The sequence below is a fragment of the Lineus longissimus genome, chromosome 4 (genome assembly GCF_910592395.1).
Source record: "Lineus longissimus chromosome 4, tnLinLong1.2, whole genome shotgun sequence".
NCBI lineage: Eukaryota > Metazoa > Nemertea > Pilidiophora > Heteronemertea > Lineidae > Lineus > Lineus longissimus.
In genome coordinates this window covers 19,358,339-19,379,390 of record NC_088311.1, presented here as the reverse complement: position 1 = coordinate 19,379,390, position 21,052 = coordinate 19,358,339, and the positions used below count along the sequence as shown (strand labels likewise).

Here is a 21,052-nt window from a genome sequence, read left to right as displayed (position 1 = left end):
ATCAGAAATTTAGGTTATCCGCTAAGGTATTCAGTGAATGTGCTTTAATTCACGGGAAAAATTTGGAACCTTGCTGTACCTGGAGTCTATGCCATGGTAAGCAAGACCCCACTGTTTGAGGAACATGAAGCTTGCAATGGCCTTCCCCTCCGTGGCTGAAGTCCCTTGCTTGGCAATAGTCCAACGCCTTGCGTCTCCAAGTAACGATTGCACGACGTCCTCATTGTCATATTGGGCAAGAAACATTGTATTCTTGGATGGCAAAATGAGGACATTATATCGGTTCAAAAGCACTGCAATCTGCGACATCATATACCTAACGGTGCAGAGTAGGCCTGGATTTTACGTGTGTGAGCGGTGTGGCCATTATGCTGCCAACTTTGCTCACATGTTTCCTGTCTAAGCCTCATCCACATCAAGTCCATGACACACCAATAGGTACCAGTCCTCAGTTGACATGGAGACTAACAAAAAGTCCTTTATGAAAAATGACTTTATTTAATTAGGGCATTAATTACAGCCACACAACCTCACAAATTACCAGACATCTGATGACAAACAACATATTGATAATTTGGTCCAGAGCCAGATTTGCTTAATTTCAAAGCAACCATGACTCAGTCCATCACGAGATCATACAAAACTGCATTTTTTTATCAAATAGAAATTAAACACATGTGCTACATGATTGTGAATAACTTAATTTCTACAGAAACAATGTGTACTTTCATTAAAGAGCAAGTAGATTGGAATTCCACAGCTTTTCATTACCATAGTCTCAGTAAGCATCTAAAACAATCTGGAAAATTCGGAGTGGATTTTGGGTCGCATTTAGCAACTTGAGCCTATTATATTTGGCTGGCCATTCCTGCAGTGGTTAACTGTGGCCGCCATTTACATCATGTGACATCACAAGATTGTATATTATGTCACACCAAACTCTTCCGACGAAGTGCACCGTTTTCACAAGTGCCCAACTGTTTGCAACTCCATGACGTCTTTCTCGAAGTTTACATCATAAAACATTATTTTCGCGAACATGTTGCTCTTTTTCGGTGCCTTGACATTTGCCCCTAGGACAGGCAAGATCAAAAGCCCAATGTATTTCCTGTGGCAATGTTTTGGTACAGAAATTTGGTCAGTTCTGATTTATCTTGCCAGTGTCTCCAAGGTAAACTATATTTTGAATATTTTCAAATGCGACCTACTTACTCTTTAATAAGGAATGGAAAACAGGTGCATAGTCACAACTTTAAGAGAAGAAGGAACAGAAAAGCAGCCGCCCATCCCAGATTGTTGAACATCCGACTTTAACAAATTGTAGTGGTGTTCACAATGTACCAAGACTTCCTTTATGTCTTGTGAGTTAATCAATTTGAAGTAGTCTTCCAGGGACCTATGCACACTTTTGGCTGTCATGAAATCAGTGAAACACAATGAGGAGTTACATGTATAAAACTAGACCTTTTCACAACATTGATATTAACAAGCATGGATTAAATCTATACCTGATATTAACAAAATGGACTGATGTGATATTTATCACATGCACACCTGAATAAGTGAATAAGAGAATACATGAATAATGAAATGACATGTCTGATCCCAGGCTTGGAGCACATGCAATGTTCATTATCATGAAGTTGGCTACAGCTTGCACTTATGTGCCTTTTCTCTGCATATTTTTATCATACATGTCAAAAACATACAAATAAGAAGGTGATCAAACCTGGATTTTAGGTAAATAGGTCTAAGGTCATCCAGACAGTAGTTTCCCATTCTTTTGTCCAACATAAAATGACAATATTAGCCATTATGCAAAATATGCCCAATCCAACAATGTCATGTGTCCTAAAGCGGCTTGTTAAGATTTGATGGCAAAACACAGTTAATTTTACTAGTCCTCTAGTGTCAAATCTTCTTCAAAGTTATCCTTGATCACACTCATGGCATGGTTGTTACAGTACTCAGAGCAAAAAACTGTTAAGTTTTCCACGTGCACATGTTGTCCTTCGAACTGCCCTTAATACTTGCAAAAATATGTCTCTAAAATGCTTCTTTTGTTTGATTTAAAAAATTCGAAGTTTTACTGAGACCTGAGGCATAAATCTTTCCACTTCTGCTGGCAAATTAACCCTTCCTAGGAGGAGGAAAAACGGAAATCCTCCAAGAATGGAAATGTCACATTCCTATATCGTTCCTTTTAAATAGCCTGCTGTCACTACTTTTTCTGTGTTATGATGACCATTCCAGAAATCATTTGATCGTTCATATTTCCATCTTTTCCTCTGTGGTGGCAGTCGGGGCTGCTTCTTTTGTCTCGGCAGGTGGTGTTGCTGCGGCTGCTGCTGCTGGTGGTTCCTCGACCTTCTTCTCCGGCTCTTTTTCTTTCTCATTGCTGAAAGGAAGATATGAAATTAATGTAAAAATGTCAACACAGGAATCACCAAACTAGGCTCTCAATTGCCTCACATGTTCTTCTCAACCACAGATATTTTTTTTTCAGACAGTAAACAAACTTCGCCAAAAGGGAGAGATCGCCCCTTCTCAAAGCCAAAAGGTGAATTTTTACAACACTTTACTATACGATTCAATCTGACATAAAAATAGTCTTACTTTTCTTTCACTTCTGTCTTGACCTCTGGTGCAGCTGTGGGTTCGACTTTGACGTCCTTGGCAGGTTTAGCATCGCCTATAAAACATGAGCATAGAATAGCAACTCTAGGTAGAAACAAACTCTAGCACAGCGCAGGTATTCAGAGATACTTTGATGCAGAGATACTTCACAACCCTATGAACTGAAAGATCAACAAGGCCTAACTCCCAACAAGGCCTAACTCCATTGACAACAGTTTTAGAAGAGAGTTTGTGAAAATAAAATGTCCCAGGCCAGGGACATTGTGTTTGCATGGGGCAACAGAAGACAGAATAATTCCAACTTTACTCATCATGATCAGGTAAAGATGGAGAAAAAATTGTTCCATGCGAGCCTCTGGAGTATTTTTTTTCACAAAATATGATTTTGTGGAAGCTCATAGCACACACAGAAATGAAAGGCTTACCCGATTCCTCAGATTTCTTTTCTCCATCCTCGGTTCTTGGCCGTTTACGTTTAAAGTTCTGTCTGTCGCGTCTGCCGCCACCTTCTTCGTCTTCAGAATCGGAGAACTCATCTTCTCCTGTGATGCGCTTATCGCTGGCACGGACTGGAGAGAGAGATGGAGATGGATATTAGATTCGAACTCAAAATATGCAGCCAAATTGTCAAAACAAAGAATTTTACCTCATTTCCATAATCACAAATAGGCCTATGGGCCAAATGATATCATGCAGTGCGTCTCGCTCTCAGACAACAAATTTCTAGTCCTCCAACTGATTGTACTTACTTGATATTCTCTCATCAGGGTTTTCTTTCTCCTCGTCATCGCTCTCATCGTTTACACAATCCTCGGGAATGGCCTGCATCTGGACACCGGGAGCATGAGGCAACATGCGCAAGTTTTCAAATAATCGAGTCCTGTAAAAGTTTAAGGTTTCTGTTAAGAAGTCAATAGAGGATAACCTGGGCTCTCCTTAAGAATTGTATGTTTGATGTTGCCCTCCCCTCCCACCTTCTCTACAAAATTGGAGTCGGAAAAAGTTTTTTTCTTGAAGTAAATGCATTTTTCTGCAGAACGCTTGCTGGAGCTCTCAGTACTCAGGTGATTGCTCGCAAAGTTGAAATCTCTAAAACAAGCACGTTTTTTTCAATGCTTTTTCGGCCCATGACTGCGAACATTGTTCTCCGTGAAAAGTAACATTGAGGGTTCAAAAGCAAAATATTTGAGCCGCAAATATTCTCACATGTACGAGAAATGAGCCTATTTGATTTCTGGTTTATACTTACTTGATCTTGTCCAGATATTCAGGTGTGTTCTGGTTGGCCATGTTCGATGGGCTGATGTGTAGCTTGAAATCGGGACCGTAATATTCGAAGTAGTCATTGTAGGGCAATTCGTTGGCCACCTCAACGCCGAGAGCAATCGACGTCTCGTACGTCCAGCATCGTGCGACGTTCCTGATCGTGTAGCCACCTCCGCCGAGCATCAACAGAGGCAGGTTGTATTTCTTGACGAACTCGACGCACTTCCCGTGACCCTTCAAGGTCACGTTGAAGCAACCAAGTCTGTCTCCCGATAAAGAATCGGCACCGCACTGCAGCACCACGGCACTTGGCTGATACATCTCCATGACTTTGGTCAACACCTGGAAAAGAGGAAACCGTTACCAGATTACCCTAAGAAGATGATATATGATGATCTCACAATACATCGTTAGCGGACCTCTCTATCATTAGTATCAAGTACACCCTCTCTTTAAGGACACTAGTTTTTCGTCCAAATTGGTTTTTTTCATTCGATTTTACCTTTTTATCAAGGACAGTACTTGTCCCTCCCAAGGGTGTCCTCAGGGAGGTTCAACTGTATGAAATGGTTTTGATTAAAAGAGGTTTGCTACTTACTGGGCAGAATATCGACTCGTATGAATCATCGTCAATTCCATCTCGAAGAGGGAAGTTCACTGCATAGTACTTGCCACGACCTGCTCCAATATCCTGCAAAATTTTTTTGGCATGATGAGGTCATGGCCACGCCGTCAATTTCTAATATAATACAATCAAAATAACATACCTGCGATATAACCACTGTACCACTACTTTTTTTAGATAGTGTAGAAAGCCTTATGACTATTTTTCTAATGCCTTATTTTAAGCCTTATAATCAATGTGACGCAGGTATGACACCACGTACTGCAATGCACTTTATCAAATAAATGTACATTTAGGAGTTTATGATAGCCCCCATTGACATAGAGGCTGGGTAAACTGAGATTCGATCTGATGACTTCATTCATACAAAAGACAAAGTGATCAGTTGCCAAAATCTGTGTTCGATACTGACTACAATGTACAAAGCTTACTGCCAATACAGACACTTTTCTATTTGCCTAAATTAGGAGAGTTGGGACACAGTTACACTACTGTGAATAAGGTCGCTGGTTTTCAACACTTTAGAATCCCCCATCTGGCACCCAGGGTGCTCATGCACTTACCCTGAGGTCACCCGTTCCGGGGAAGTATTCGCCATATTTATGGAATGATACAGTCATGACACGATCTGTCGTATAAAATGCCTCCTCCACGCCGTCGCCGTGATGGATGTCGATGTCGACGTACAGAACACGCTGATGATATCTGGAACGAAGTAAATTATATATAATTTAAACTTGACATGATTTGTTGTAGAATGTCTGTGACCATGGGTACGTCACTTTACTTTGATTACTACATCCTTTAAATGAGAGGCGAAAGCACAAACTGGTGGCAGACCTCGAAATTTGTTTCGAAAGGGCACAGCTTTTTTTGTCTAAAACAGTACCTTTCAAATGGATAAGATCTTATTTTAAAATTAATGTCAAAAGATAAAGCATAAGTTGCCTCCAAAAGGAAGATATTTCAATGGCACCAAGCCAAATAGGGAGTGCAGGAAGGCATTAGACTCATTGCCTAGGTGAATTTCAAACCATGCACTATTTACATGATTTAATTATTTGTCCGACTTAAAATTTCTACTTTTAAGACTTTATACTTACTTCAGTAATTCTAAAATTGCTAGCACAATGTCGTTTACATAACAGAATCCAGAAGCCTCCGACTTCTTGGCGTGGTGAAGTCCTCCCGCCCAGTTGACAGCGATGTCGGCCGCCTGTTTGTTTAGCTTCACAGCACCAGCTACAGAGCCTCCTGTTGACAACTGACAGAACTCATACATTCCATCGAAGACGGGACAATCTTCACCAACATTGACTGGAATATAAAAGACAACAGTTTGTCAATATGCAGAAACCAATTCGATACCGAAAGTGGTTACTGAAACAGTGAAAGGTATATGATGTTATTTCTCACACTGTCTTTCCTTGGCACTTGATTTGAACGTGTCTGGACATGTCAGCATAATTTTCCATTTTTTTGTGCCGACACCACTTTCGTTGTGTGATACTTTCTAAAATGCGTTTGAAGTGATGGGAATTTGTGAATTTGTAGTTTCCAAAAGTGTTTGGCAGTGAAAGAGTTTGATAAGGGAATTTGTGATTATTTAGAGAAAGTTTTGGGATAACCCCATTGGCAAACAAGACAACACACAGAACTGTTACGCTGTTGCAAACAGGCTCACAACTCACATCTCTGCATCTGTTTGTTGTATTCTGACATGTTATCTGGTCGAATGCTCCGTAAGAATTTTATGTAGTCATCGCTGTGGAATTTCGTCATTTCTTCTTGAGTAGCTTTGTGAGGGCGCTGAAAATAAAACAACGTTCAAAATAAAATATTTTGATGATGAAAATTACTGGGACCTGAGATCCTCAACCAGTAGAATTACATCAGTCACCTTACAGTGGAACCTCCCTTAGCAGACACCTCCCTAATAAGGATACCCTCTCTATCAAGGACACTACTTTTGGTCCCAAATTGTTTGTTTCCATTGAATTTGACCTCTACTTTAGACTCCTCTCTATTAAGGACAGTTTCCTTTAGAGATATAATCCTGTACAATGCATACTCACATAAATTTCCATTTTTCGATAGAGTCCATAATTGAGGAGCAGATTGTGTGTCATGCGTATGCGATGGGGCTTCATGGGATGTCCCTGGCCATAATAATAGTTACCAATGTCGCCTGGAGAGAAAAGCAGAAAAAATTTATCTCAAGTTTTCAAAATATAAGCCCAAAAGTCAGACCCGGACTGGTTCCAAGGATTAAGGATTAGCGGTCTAACGAGTCTGTAAGTAAGAGTAGAGAGGGGCATTACTATACACCTATTTCTCCTTGTCTTTGTGGACTAATTTACATTTAATACAAACAAGACAGGACTGTAGAAGTTGTCAAGTCAAACCCTTTTGACGTTGATTACTTTTTATCCTGTTTAATTAATAATGTTTGGTCGAGATGTAACAATAGCAAGGATCATTTATCAATTAAAAGGAAACTTAAAATAAATCCAACCAGTAGGTGAGTAAGACTCTAGTAAGAGTAGTTAGTAGTGTTCCAGACCAGAGCATGATTTAATTCATAACATAAAATGCATGAACAAAACCAGCAATGCAAATGAAACTTGTAAATGAAAGAGTAAATGCGTTCGGCCTAGGGAGCCACCATACATTGGTGGAGGCTCCTTTGTACACAAAATGTACACAAAGGAACAGTGCATTCGACTCCACCGTTTAGAAAGCCCAGATATAAAATCGTTTTTACCCACAAACTTACACCACAAACTAGTAGAAAATGAATACAACACGAACGATATTAACATATAGATCAAAATACACAACAAGGTGGGCCGATTTGATCACGCGGCATGACGATATTGACTTGATGAAATTTGGGAAAAGTGATGCCCGATCGATCGGAGGCGCGCGGTACAAAACTCATCCATTCTTCAGATCTTCTGATCTTGTCCCAAAATTAGCCCGAGGAGTGACCTGTAAAATAAGTGGATCCAACTATCTATAATTAATCACTCACCATCGTAGTAATAGCAGATTTTCTTCTTGCTGTGAGGTTGTGTAGACATGACTGATGCTGTGACTTACTGCAGCTTTCACGTTGCGCCTGTGCACACTGCTGTGCTTGTGACTGGTCCCAAGCACTTACAGCAACCTGGTCCACAGGTGGCAAATCAGCACTCCCCCACTGCGCGGATTTCTTAAATTTGGCGAGCCATGCTCTAAGGAGGAATAACACCTTAGTTGAGAATGAACTGGTTAACCCACTACCCAGTAGGCCTACCTTTCATTCCGGTGTGACGGGGATAGTAGTCCTAGGGCTGATAGTCCGTGTAACAATAGCCCGCATTGCTAAATGTTTTGGTTAGAGTTAGCGGTACAATAGATCATGCTGCCTGTTAATTGGGCAAATACAATGCTACCGGACTATGACTCCAGGGGGACTATATCCACTGTCACACCGGGCCATATTCCGTGTTTTATTGCTCCCATAATGTAGTAAAAGGGGGCGGGTAGGCCTACAAGCAATCCCGAGATATGGGCGACACTAACAGAAGCGATGGTAGCGATAGAACAAGGAATATAGCCCGGAACGAAAGGCACTGGGTGGTGGGTAGTGCTTTTAGAAGGTGCCAATAAAGCCTTTGTCGCGATCTCAGACACTTGACTCCTCTTCAGGTCAGTACACGCGCGCGGTTCAGCTTCCATCTCAACAACAACAGCATGTATATTGATACAGGAGGTGGCCAATCTCAAAGCAATGAAAGCACTAGCACCATCCTCTAAGCACTAATGCTTTATAGCGAACACGCGAAGCTATCCCACGCGGAAAGTTGGCACGTCCGCGGAGCGTGGCGAAACTGATGCCCACGGCGTGAAAATACCTGGGCACCAGATTGCTACAGTAAAGATGGCTTCCTCAAATTCTGTGTTCGCCAGTTTTGCAAACATTTTGCTTGTTTTCTCTGTCGTTTTGCAATTGATTGGCGCTAACGAACTTGCTAGAGGTGCGTCATATCTTAGAAAAAAAGTGATATCCTAAAATACATGTTAACTGCGGAGAATCGTTGATAAATTCACAAACACAGCGGCTCAAAAAAGTTTTACGTGTCACTTTCTGTGTAACTCGAGCCTTGCGGCGGTTCGGTTCACCTCAAACTTCAGGCACCTTGCATTATTATGATCATGATATGTTTGTAATGCGATTCATGTGTTGTGTCCTATTTTCCAATTGTAGATTTTATAAGGCGTTGGTATTTCATAACCACAGCTACTCCGTACTCTGTGAAGTTGTCTTAATTTCGGCATGGATCATCAGACTACTGTGTAGCCAGGGCCTAATGTCAAATGAGGCTTGGGTGGGGACGATGATTACAAATGAATGGCGAAATTTGCCGTGAATTTGTTGAATGACACAGTAGAATTTGAAATTCCCAGAATCGTGAAAAATATAAGGTTCCCTTTACATGTTTAAGACGAACTAACAAGTTTATTGTCCACTGTCCACTGATAAACAACTATTTTTCAGGATGGGGAGACAAGATTGATTGGGTGAATCTCGATGAAGGCTTGAAACATGCAGAAGAGTAGTAAGTCTAAAGTGTGATATCATGCATCTGCAACTTTGGCGGGTTCGCATTGAAGTTCGCGTCGATGCCATTTGTAATCAATGGAACTTCAGTGTGAACCTGCCATTGATGACATCATTGGTCCCGTAAACTGCTTCTTTTGACCTCGATTCTAAAAAGTAATTAAAAAACAAGATTCAAACGTTAAGATTACGAACATTCCTAATCAAATCACTGAGCAGTATCAATAGGTATGAAGAAGAAAAAATTCTCAGATATTCAAAAGTATGATTATTTGACTTTGTGGAAGGCAATTTTGACCAGTTTACTTTACCAGTGCCACATCTACAACCTCGTCACAGTTGTTATCTGGTAAAGACGTCCTCATATCTTTCCCACCGAAGACCCTCCAACGTTTAGAGTGTGATATTAATGGTAAATCAGGGAGCGGATTGTCAATGATATCAGATGACTGGTATTTGGAAAATATATTCGTGAAAATGAGTCAGTGACAGTGCGATTTCAAATAACTGGACTTGGTCACAGTACAATAATGCAGCACAGTGGAATAGTCCGGATAGTTTGATGTCCCATATCTTGAAATTAATCAGTCGGTTTATTTTCAGTAAAAAACCCTTGATGTTGATAATCCATAAATCTTGGTGTGGTGCCTGTAAAAGTAAGTACTTCGTGGGTCATAGCGTAACATTTTTGACCTGTAAATGATTATGTGTTGTAAAATCCTGAGTTTTAAGACAAATGTTTCAAAAATTGGCTCTAGTCTGACCGAGTGGAGTGTTACTCTTGAAATCCGACAGGGATAGTATATTCATGGTAAAGGCAGCGGTACTTGGCACCGTGAGGAGAACAAAAAAAGATTATATTTTGCACAGTAGTCATTTGGAAGAGGCATTTAAATTAGTTTTAATTGTGGCACTATAAATAAGCTTACATTGTCATAGTTGATCAGTCATTTAATATTTTGATGTTCCTTAAATTGATTCTTTCAGACCTGAAGCCAAATTTTGCAGCCTCTCAAGAGCTTCAGACGCTCAGCAAACACTTCATTATGGTTAATGTGCAGGTATGTACAAATGTATGCCATTCCCACTGTCACATCTGCTCAGCTGCATGTAACATCTGCTCAGCTGCATGTAACATCTGTTCAGCTGCATGTAACATCTGCTCAGCTGCATGTAACATCTGCTCAGCTGCATGTATCTCATGAACTGAGGAATGGCCTTTGTAAATGTGGTGCTGACTCTGAAGGGTGTTCAGTAGAGCTCAGATAAGCTGCTTAGTCACCTGAATATTTCTGACCAGTAAGGCACGTAAGGCAAAGAGACCTGCTTGGTGTCTCATGCCAACAGTGGGGATCGAACCAAGGACGTACTGACCACTCGTCAGAGACCAGAGCCACTACACCACCTTCGTTAATGACTAAAACTTCTCCCCTCGAAATTTTCCAACAAATTGCCAAATTCATCTTCTGCTACTTTTACAAAGTGGCCGAATCTTGTAAATCGTCACCATTTCTGGGGAGTCGATGTATTTAGCTTTTCAACCTTTTTTTCAGGATGACGAAGAGCCGTCAGATGCAATGTACAAACCAGATGGCGGTTATATTCCAAGAATATTATTCCTTGGTAGGTCCTTCTATCTATATTCTAGTAACTGATCTTGAAAAATGGTAAAACCCGATGGGTGTTTGGAAATTGGCATGTCTCTGTGCTAATATCAAGATACCACAATGTACGGAAGGAACAAATATCTGTTGTGCTTTGGCCGAATGTTTGGGGTGGAATTTTAGTTGCCCTGCAGTATGTATACTCTTAAATCTTTCATCAAGGCTGAAATCAATTTGTTTATTTTGTCTATCATTTACAGATCCCAATGGTAGGGTCAGACAAGACATCTTCAACCAAGGAGGAAATGAAAGTTACAAGTTTTACTACTACAATGCAAATTCAAGTAAGTGGTTTGCTTATCCCGACAGTGTATCACACGACGAGACGTATGTATGTGCTAAGCATTGGCGCGGAGGGGGGGGGCGAGTTAGGGGCTGATGATCAAGAGTCCATGCAGCTGAAAATGATTGTCCCTGATAATGAGCTCACACAGTGAAAATGATTGTCCCTGATAATGAGCTCACACAGTGAAAATGATTGTCCCTGATAATGTCGAGCTCACACAGTGAAGTGTTGTCCATTCTCTATTGGAGGTAACTCTGTAGGAAAACAATTCTGTAAAAAGTATGCCTAACGGATGACGTAACGTCTGATATGAACTGTTCTTTATTTCAGTTGTGACATCGATGCACCGAGCATTGGATCAAATCAAGGCTGTGCCCAAACAGCCAATTGATGAACTTTAGAGATCGAGCAGAGCACAAGGTTGGCTGGGTCATTTTCAAAAGAAGCGAAGGCAGGCTTTATCTTTGCCATGCTGGTGATCCTGTCATCATGTTGCTTAAGATGGAAGCGATCGTGGTTTGAAAGGTGCTGCGTATTGCTGGGGATGAGGAAATAACGTACATAGGAGGGTGGTTCTTTGGATATGGGTAGCAAAGATGTTATTTCCTCCTGGCAATATGCAGTATGGTCCAAAAGCAATATTTGCCTCAAAATGTGTACCTATGCATTCTTTGTGCTCCCGCACCGAAAGGGTTAAAAGGTTATTAGGAAAATATGAGTTGGCTTGGTGATTTCCTCGCCAGGAGAAAAGGATCAATAGGCATTTTAGTTAATTAATCTTTTTGAAATATTAATCTGGAATAATAATGAACAAAGAATATTTATGTAGTGCATGGTGCCAGAGGAATAAAAAAAACGCATTTAGTTTAAATTTGTTCTTGGTGGTGGCAAAATTTGAGATTTTTGAAAAACTTAGTCAAATCTGTGTTGAAATTAATTGTTAGCGGTGTATGCTACGACCATGGAAATTTGTATGTGGTTTTAAAATTGTACGTGTATGGTATTAAATGTTTTCTTATCGTTTTTCGGTCAAGTCAAAATGCTCATAATTATGGCCAATCTACTTCAGTCCTAAACTTTAAGTGCACTCTTGTTAATCAGGTTTGGGTGATTGAATAATTTCATTCGTTTTGCAAGGAAATACTTTCAGCGGAATCAAAAGTTGTGTTCAGTTTTTTCATGAAAACACAATTCCAAACTTTCTGAAAATCTGTTGAAACAACTTCATAAACATTCCATGACATAAAACTTACGGTCATGTTCCTTATGATGATCACCTGATTATGTCATTTAAAGGTGATTAAGAGCATAATTTGGCATTCAAACCATTTATTGAAATATTTATTCTGTATATGGTAAGATTTTGTTGTACATGTAGAGTATAACTTTGGGTGGAGTGTTTCAAAAATAAATGTATTTTTAAAGGTTATAGTTTATCTTGAAGTTAGTTCTTTGGTGCATCCATCTTGTATACCAAGAGGGAGTCTCTTATGACAACAAAAGGTGTCATTGCCCTTTGAAAAACTTTTTTGTGAACAATCTTCCTTCAAAGTGAGACAATAGGCTACAGCTAGGTAGGCCAGATTAAGTTACTCAAAATCACTTATAGATGTCTCCAGTACCTTAATACAGTACATTGACACTGTTGGCAATTGTGCCAGATTATCGCTAAGTTAGACCCAACCCAGTTCTCTTCCTGTGCTTGTTAGTCACCCGGCAGCCACAACCATCAATTTGACACCAAGCCCCTGCCTATAGTCCCCCCTTTAATCGGCCTCAATGATGCCTTGAAACAACAATGCAACAGACCAGCACAGTTTATGGAGACCCTTCACAGCTACAAAGGAACCACATCCAACTATAGGACATTCAAGAAAGACACTGTCACAATCATCATTAATTTGCAATTGCAACATCAATGGTGAAACCCATAGTATAAGCATCCAGAGTTATTCTTCTGTTGTATGCACAATTCCTGCAAGCCCCGTCTATAACGCCTAACCGTTTTGCAGAGATATTGTTACAACCACTGAAGACAATGTCACAATCACTGAAGTCATTGTCACAATAATTGAAAACACTGCCAAAACCATACCAATATCAATGGAGACTGTGTAAAAACATGGTATAGGCTTAAAAACCCTGAATTCGAGATAAATCAAATTTCTATATAAACCTTACAGGCCACCATACCTTAGGTTTCCCCATGACCAGATCATGTCACCATTCCCATATTATTATAGGACTGACTTCACTTTTTCGATCATTCATCCAACATTCATAAAATTGCAATTCGGTGGAACACCCTTCGAGTTTATTTCTTTCTTGACATTTACACTGTTTTTGCATGTTTTTGTCGAATCTGATTGATTGCTGGTATAGTTAGAACGATACTTTGTAAGATGATGTAATGGAAGGTGGGAAAAAAGTAAGCAAAATGCAACTGCATGAGATGTTCACAGTAACTTTTGTGACTGACAACTGCCAACAAACTGGGTTTTGTTTACACTACAGTAGGCCTACACTAGGCCTATACGTGTAGGTCTACTAACTTCTACTACTAGAATATATTTGACCGAGGGGTTTTATGCACTGATAGGCCTATAAGCTTTAAAATACCATTTTAAATCCTTGGCCTTGCAATATCCGAGAACCTCTGTCAAATGGTGCCACTGAGTGGAAATTATCTTGAAGTCGCTCTAGTCTAATACGACAATCAAGATGTACAGACCGGGGGAGCTGGCTGTACGTACCCATAAGTCTTTGCGGTAGTCTCGCGCGTACCGGATATAACCTATCAAGCTTTTCTCCTTCAGAGAAATACTGCGTTGCGCTCAACTGCCAATTATGCATAAGTCTGGTGGACACGAGGTTGGCCTTAAACTTGCTTGAAATCGAAAATTTGGACAACACACGTGTACTACAGCGCAAACGGCAGCATTCTGACATATAGAAACATGTGGTCTGATTCTATTTTTACTTGTCATTTAGTGATCATGCGTCCAACCTCGTATGCAGGGTAATGTGGCTTTCTCATTGGTCGAACGTTAATTTTGTTCACAGCCTTATAAGGCACTTGAGCGCAACGCAGTATTTCTCTGAAGGAGAAAAGCTTGATGGGTTATATCCGGTACGCGCGAGACTACCGCAAAGACTTATGGGTACGTACAGCCAGCTCCCCCGGTCTGTACATCTTGATTGTAGTATACTTAAGGCCTTTTACTTTCAGAATTTTGTGAGCCCCATGAAGAGGGGATTCTTCTCAGGGAAAGGGGACAAGCCAGAAAAGGAGAAGGGGCGGCCCAAGTCTGAGATATACGAGAGAAGACACCTAAAAACATTCTCCCTGGTTCCTCCAGATTACTTGATAAACCCTCAAGTCCTTTTAGATGCCTACATTGAAAAGGAAATCAGGGTAAGATTGTTGGGTATCAATTCTTTGCCTTTAGAGGATTGAGACTTAAGATTTCTCGAGTTCTGTCCCTATCTATAATGAAAAATTGAGACTGCTGCCGCCTACAGGGTGCTGTGTATCTAATACATGCAAATCACGGTTACAATACATTGCAATCGGTGCATTAGAATTTGTCGTTTGTTTCAGTTTGCCGGCCTGATTCCGGAAATTCCATCCGACATTGACCCCACCATGAGAACAGATATTCTAAAGATAATCGATCAAGGAAAGAAGCAAGAGTTGATTCCATGGTACACGTCCCATGATCACGATGCCATCTTCAGTCTGAGTGCCTATAATGTGAAGATTTCGCGAAGAAATGGCGCCGAGGTAAATTAGAATTTGCTGATGTCGGTGATCAAACTCAATGTTGAGCTTTGGATAAGCCAACTGGGTAATCCCATAAGCCAGAGTACTGTAGCAGCCAAGTTGACTGTGCTGAATATGTATTGAGGTCTGGGGTCCCTTGTCAGAGGTCGATGATGTCACAGATATTATCTTCAATTATCGCTATACCTGTTAACACTGAGTTCAATTTGGGTATTTCCTTGTACATACATGAGTATAATCAAAGCAAAACTTCACTTGCTCTTAAAGGTTTCATTCAATTTTAGTGGCTTTTCTGTTTTTCAGGAACTCTTGCTGAGGATTGCCATCCATGATATAGCGGCAATCTGTTACATAAAAGATGACTCCACTCATATACTGGGCCTGAAGTATGGTAGGTTAAATGTTTAAAAGTATAGTTATGTCCTATTCTCTATAACACAAGTGCAAGTACATGTATGTAGTTGGCGTACTGAGAATAAGCCTGGTGAACTGGACTGAAAGACAGAATTGGGAATGGGCAGTTCTAGATTTTGATTAAGTCTGAGCTTTCATCATCATTATCATCATCATGATTTAGCATCCGTCATGTCATCATCATCACCATCATCATCACTTAAGGAATTGAACCCGAGGCGGAGGACCTTGGTTGAGTTACCAAGACACTCGCGGGTGGAGCTAAAATTTCGTCCAAACCCTCGCCAATACAATTTCTATTCTAAAATACCTCAAACTTAAAAAGATAGGCCACGAAAATAACTTGAATATGTGCGAATTTGGCAAATTCCATCCATCGCCGGCCCGGAGCGCCGTTGTTTACATTATGTTACGGCAACGTTACAGAAAATGAGACATGTACATTTTGTACAGCGCGCATAGGAAGTCCGCATCGGCTCGCTCGATCAAGTGATGCTAAAATCCGCGAAAATGGGCTATTTGGAGTGTTTTTCTCGGCAAATATGTGTAGTGCTCATTAAAAAACTTAGGGTGGTTGATGCTTACTTGGCTGATTTGTGTTTGAAGCAGTGTTTTGAGAGCCTCAAACTTCTGAAGTGAGCTGAAATTCCGTACGGGGTGACGTGTGCATGGTTTCCACATTTTAGTGCAACCCGAGGGAACTTTGGTAGAGCATCTTGGTTGCGTGTCCAAAACACTCCACTCTCAGAACGAGGCTTATGCATTTTCCATTTAAAAGTTGACTTTACGGTACCAAGGTATTTTAGAATTCAGAATCATGGTACAGTATTGGAACTTTGGCAGTTTTGTGTGTGGTCTTGGGCAATCCACTTCATACTGAGGGATAATCTTTTTTCTAGCTCTATCAGATTTTCTAACACTTCGCAATGTTCTTTACAGGTGATCTCGAGTTGCCAAAAGAAACCTGCAACCTTGCTGTATTATACTGTGATAGCCGGGTAAGACTTTTCTAATTCTTTTTACAAAACCTAAACTCACTACATGACCGGAGGCGGAAACAGGCCTGAGAGAAGGACATTTTCCAGTTTCATTTGTCACATTGCAACAGCTACAAATCACCTGTGGTGTAACTACATGTAGGTCATAATGTGAAAATTTGATTGTGTCAACAAGTCAAGTGAGCTGACAAGGTTTCATTTTGTTCACAATATCTTGTGTATTTTGTAGTCCAGTGACGTTTTCAATTTCATTTTGTTCCCTTCCTCTGACTGAGAAAAATTTGGCTCCCCGCCCGCTATCCAAGGTATTAAATTGGTGTGGCCCAATAGTACAGGAATAGAAGTGGAAGTAAAGGATTAGATTTGCTTCTTGGCCGTGGAAATGTTAAAGAGTAAAAGAAAAATAGCAATGGTCTTTTGCTTAATGTTAAAGTGATACTATGATGTGATTTACAACTTTGCGGAAATACGCCCGTTTTTAATTGTTGATCACAAATGTAAAGCTCAAATTTTCCATTTTTGAATAGATTTATTATAAAATCGCTGAGTGTAAACCACTGCAACCGCGAAAATGTTCATGTTGTGACGTCATCAACGAAAACGGCATCGAAGCGAGCCGTCCGGGCGGGATTAAACCATCAATTTCTAGAAAATGTGCATTTCGATTCGAAAACCTTACCGATTTATCAGAAAGTGACGTAGTCATTTGTCAAAAACAGCTAAAACATTATATGGTGAAATTTGACACAAGTTACCCTTTAAAGAATGTCATAGAATATTACAACGTATCCTGTTTCATTCCAGACGTCTGCCGAGGAGCTCTGTTCACTGATTGGTCAGTGTTTCCAGCTGGTTTATACAGACGCAACAATGCAGTTCTTCGACAGACAGTTACTCGATGGTGCTAATGGTATCTCATTTGGATCTGCCACATTAAGAAGTGGTAAGTTGAACCATTTGACGACCTGCCATGTCAGGAACTGCCTGAGCAGATGGAGCTCTCCATGGAATGGTCTATTCTCTGAGACATTCTCTCAACGTCAACTTCTGTCAGTGAAAACGTAATGACAGGTATCGGTTTTTATGTCAAATAGGACTTAACAGTTATTCATTAAACTAACTTCCGTTCATTTCTTCATTTCAGACTATTCGATGTCAGCCAAGATGAGTGAGCAAGACTTTCTGTTTGGTAAAAATGGCCAGTGTCATGCTTTGTAAGTACATGTAGATGGGGCAAGTTTAACTTTCTCTGGTGACAAATCAAAAGTTCCAATGACAGGGGTCGTCATAGCACTGAGTCCTGAAGTGCAACACTTCAGAGAGTGGTTCAACACTGGTTCAGAACGTAATAACACAGTAACATGTTTGATCTCTCTGTCACAATGGGTACAAGGGTTTTGAACATGTGTCCATATTTCACGAACATGTGTCATTTTTCATGACCATGTTTTATGAGTATGTATCATGTTTCATGAACATGTATTGTGTGTCCTGTGTCCTGTTTCATTGTTTTAACCTTCCTTGACCATGACAGTTACATGTTTGTGTTGTTTCGTTGCAGTATTACTGAATCTCTTGACGACAGTCCGTCGAAGGCGTCCCGTTCACTGCCTCGGTCAACACACAAGTTTAGCACCACTCGGAGTCTACGGAGCGACAGGGATAGCGACCTCAGCACTTCAGCCACGGAACTCTTACACGACTACATGAGACGGGTAAATAATCTTTTCCGAATGTCAATTTGTCATATGCTGTTTCTCGATTGGTGTGGCCTTCACAAAAAAAATCGCATCAAAATCATCATGACATGAGAGGAGCCTCATGACTGGTGTGGCTTTCAAGGAACTGAAGTTGCTGGCTCCTTGTAGTCATTCAAATGAGGTGTAAAACCGAGGTTCCTAGTATCTATGCCAGGGCAAGTAGAATACAGTAGAACCTCTCTATTGAGGACACCCTCGGGACTGACAAGTGCTGTCCTTAATAGAGAGGTGTCCTGATTAGAGGTCAAATTGAATGGAAACAACCAATTTGGGACCAAAACTAGTATCCTTAATAGATAGGTTGTCCTTAATAGAGAGGTGTCCGCTAACAGAGGTTCCACTGTACATACATGTATGTACCCCAATTTAACTCTTTCAGCCCTGTACTTTGATACTTGGCCATTATAATATTCAGGATATCAAATCTTTAGACCCTTTTCCAGCTACGCCGGTACCACCTAGGGTCGGACCAACGAACCACTTAGCCTCTTATTGGAGCCGTAGTGATTTTCAGAAAAAGTTTGACCCATTCGAAAACTATTTACAAGCATATTATGTAGTTCCATCCTTGTAACCCCTAGGTAGGCCTGCGTGTAGCTCTCTTGCTTTCCTTTTTTCAGTTACATACAAAATTGACAGCTGATGAGTTGCGCCAGTTTGCCCTGTTATTGAAGGCTTGGCACACAGACATGCCATTTCATCAGTTTTGTCAGAATGTTCTCGATCTTTATGGGCCGGACAGAAAGCATCTTTTATCTGGTAAGTTGAGACACAAGTGATTCCCCATCGCTTGGCAAATACTGTAACGTTTGTAAACATGTAATGTTCACGAAGCTAAAAGTTATCAAATTTCAGAACAAGTCAGTCAACCGCAAACTCAAATACTCACAAAAATAATCGTGGTAACAGTATTTTCTGATTTGTCTTTTCAGGAATGAGGCCGTTCATACCAGAGGGGGATTATGGGTATTTTGAAAGTTTCTTGGAGCGACATGGGGTTAATGGGAACGGTAATGGGTATAAAACAATGTCGAGTGACTACTCATCCAAGTACAGGTGAGTAGATTCGATTATTCCATATGCCAGGTCAGATCGATGCAATGTATGGAGGCTGTACACATCACATCACTATAGCAAAAGATGCCATTTTGGATCCCAAATTTACGATCATGACTTTGTCATAGATGCAACAGTGGCTGTAGTAGTAGAATGTGCAATGTCAACCTGGCCCTCACTTGGCTGATCCCTGGATCGAGGTCTCCGGGATATTGTACAGTGCCAGTCTTTGCATGGTTTGTAAACAGTTCTGGCAAAATCTTGTCAGAATGACCTCATTCCTAGGGTAAGATAAGTGTATAAGAGAGGCAATCTAACCATTAGAGGGTTTATTGGGGAAGAGATTGATAGACATGGTACAAATAAAAACCTTACGCCTCCTCCACACTTGTCATGTTCAGCCTTTTGTTGCATTATTACTCATAGAGGTTCCCTAACACACCCAGTGATATTCACGTACCGCTTTTTCTTTCAGGCGGACGCTGAGTGACACTTCGTACCAGAGCACGGTGACGGTTCACGATAACGAGACGATGAACATGGATGAATTCGATCGGATGTTGAGCGACATATCGGCGGAGATTGAAACGATGGAGACGAGCGTTGGTGTGGATACGTTGACGAATCTTGACCAGTACATGGGCAGTTCTTAAAAATAGAACTACAGTCAAACTTCTGTCAGCGAACACCTCTCTATTAGGGACACTAGTTTTGGTCCCAAATGGTTCTTTTCAATTTGAACTCTCTAATGAGGACACCTCTCTATTAAGGACATTACGTGAACAAGCACTGGGCTATGTGACTCCTGGTATCATTATCAATTCCAAGATGCCAAATTTCTTTAGTCCCTAGATTCGTTTAGTTTGTTGACTTCGTTGGTGTATTGCATCAGAAACTTGCTGATGATGCCTATTATAGTCAAGTTGTGAATAGTGTGGGTCGAAAACATGTAAATAAGCAGAGTAAATATATAATCATGTACATGTATGTATTTTGTGGTAAGTCATTATTTCATGTAAATAAAACATTTATATCGCTGTATATTAATGAATGTAAATGAAATGGGGTCATTTCTAATAAACTGTATGATGAAACAAGATTGTTTTTCTAGAAAATTTGTGTCCTCACTCAAGTCCATGCCAACCCAGATTGTTGTAATGGCCAGCAGGTTTTCAATCCCCCCCCCCTCCATATCACCGACCCTGTTGATTTTCAACCAGCAGAGAGACCAGACCGTTGGCATAGTGGTTGAAGTACTGGGCTCATAATCAGGAGGTGTCCGTTACACTCATGAAAGGATCGACACTGTTTCGTCTTTATGTTCTTGTGCAAGACACTAATCCCTAGATTGCTCTGTCCTTCAAATGAGGTATTAAACCGAGGCTAGCTGGTGTCTTAGTCAGGGCAGGTAAAACACCCAACCAAGTGAGAAAGAGTTGTTTATTGATCGAGTTCACCTTTGGCCAAAGACTCGAGTCATTTGGCCAATTGGGGCCTAACTGTAGTGGTATGTAAAATGCTCATTTTGTCTTTGTGGAGTGATACTCCATGGATAAAAACACCTCCAAGTGCAGAGCAAATGCTGCAGAAAAAGCATGGGAAGGTTTGACCATAGGTACCGCCATTTTGGCTAGACCTCCAAATCCTAGAGCAATTAAAACTCTCCAAATGAACTGAATGCTAATTTAAATCATGGAAGGCAAAAAACAGACTCCAGCCCTTGAAATGAGCATTCACTACGTTTTGAAAAAGTTCTAATTGCTTCAGGATTTCAAGTTCTATTGCCAAAACGGCGATGCCTATGGTCAACCGCTCTTCATGCGCTCTTCATCGGCCGTTCTTCTATCTATCCCAAAGGCCTATGTCATGTCAGTCGATGGTAGAGCATTTTCAATTGGAGCCCCTCAGTTGTGGAACAAACTTCCTTCAACTGTTAGGAACTGCAGCTCTCTGTTA

General features: G+C 40.7%; 3 protein-coding genes across 3 annotated transcripts; 2 read left to right on the top strand and 1 right to left on the bottom strand.

The window, feature by feature from the left end:
* Window positions 1–475: 475 nt before the first annotated feature.
* Window positions 476–7,701, bottom strand: LOC135486525 (probable histone deacetylase 1-B). The gene is made up of 11 exons (XM_064769375.1): window positions 7,563–7,701; window positions 6,604–6,716; window positions 6,220–6,337; window positions 5,632–5,845; window positions 5,092–5,233; window positions 4,502–4,594; window positions 3,887–4,245; window positions 3,387–3,517; window positions 3,063–3,206; window positions 2,617–2,692; window positions 476–2,398 (listed from the first exon to the last, which is right to left on the bottom strand). The coding sequence occupies exons 1-11, from the start codon at window positions 7,609–7,611 to the stop codon at window positions 2,269–2,271; spliced, it is 1,569 nt and encodes a 522-aa protein (XP_064625445.1). The 5' UTR covers window positions 7,612–7,701; the 3' UTR covers window positions 476–2,268.
* Window positions 7,702–8,447: 746 nt separating this feature from the next.
* Window positions 8,448–12,513, top strand: LOC135486526 (thioredoxin domain-containing protein 12-like). The gene is made up of 7 exons (XM_064769376.1): window positions 8,448–8,550; window positions 9,072–9,132; window positions 9,738–9,790; window positions 10,122–10,195; window positions 10,688–10,757; window positions 10,999–11,082; window positions 11,415–12,513. Exons 1-7 carry the CDS (start codon window positions 8,454–8,456, stop codon window positions 11,483–11,485), a joined length of 510 nt encoding a protein of 169 aa, XP_064625446.1. The 5' UTR covers window positions 8,448–8,453; the 3' UTR covers window positions 11,486–12,513.
* An 862-nt stretch (window positions 12,514–13,375) lies between these two features.
* LOC135486185 (cerebral cavernous malformations protein 2 homolog) lies at window positions 13,376–20,193 on the top strand. The gene is made up of 11 exons (XM_064768823.1): window positions 13,376–13,512; window positions 14,314–14,499; window positions 14,686–14,868; window positions 15,172–15,259; window positions 16,222–16,280; window positions 17,085–17,223; window positions 17,425–17,494; window positions 17,842–17,995; window positions 18,661–18,799; window positions 18,973–19,096; window positions 19,572–20,193. Exons 1-11 carry the CDS (start codon window positions 13,495–13,497, stop codon window positions 19,747–19,749), a joined length of 1,338 nt encoding a protein of 445 aa, XP_064624893.1. The 5' UTR covers window positions 13,376–13,494; the 3' UTR covers window positions 19,750–20,193.
* Window positions 20,194–21,052: the final 859 nt, after the last annotated feature.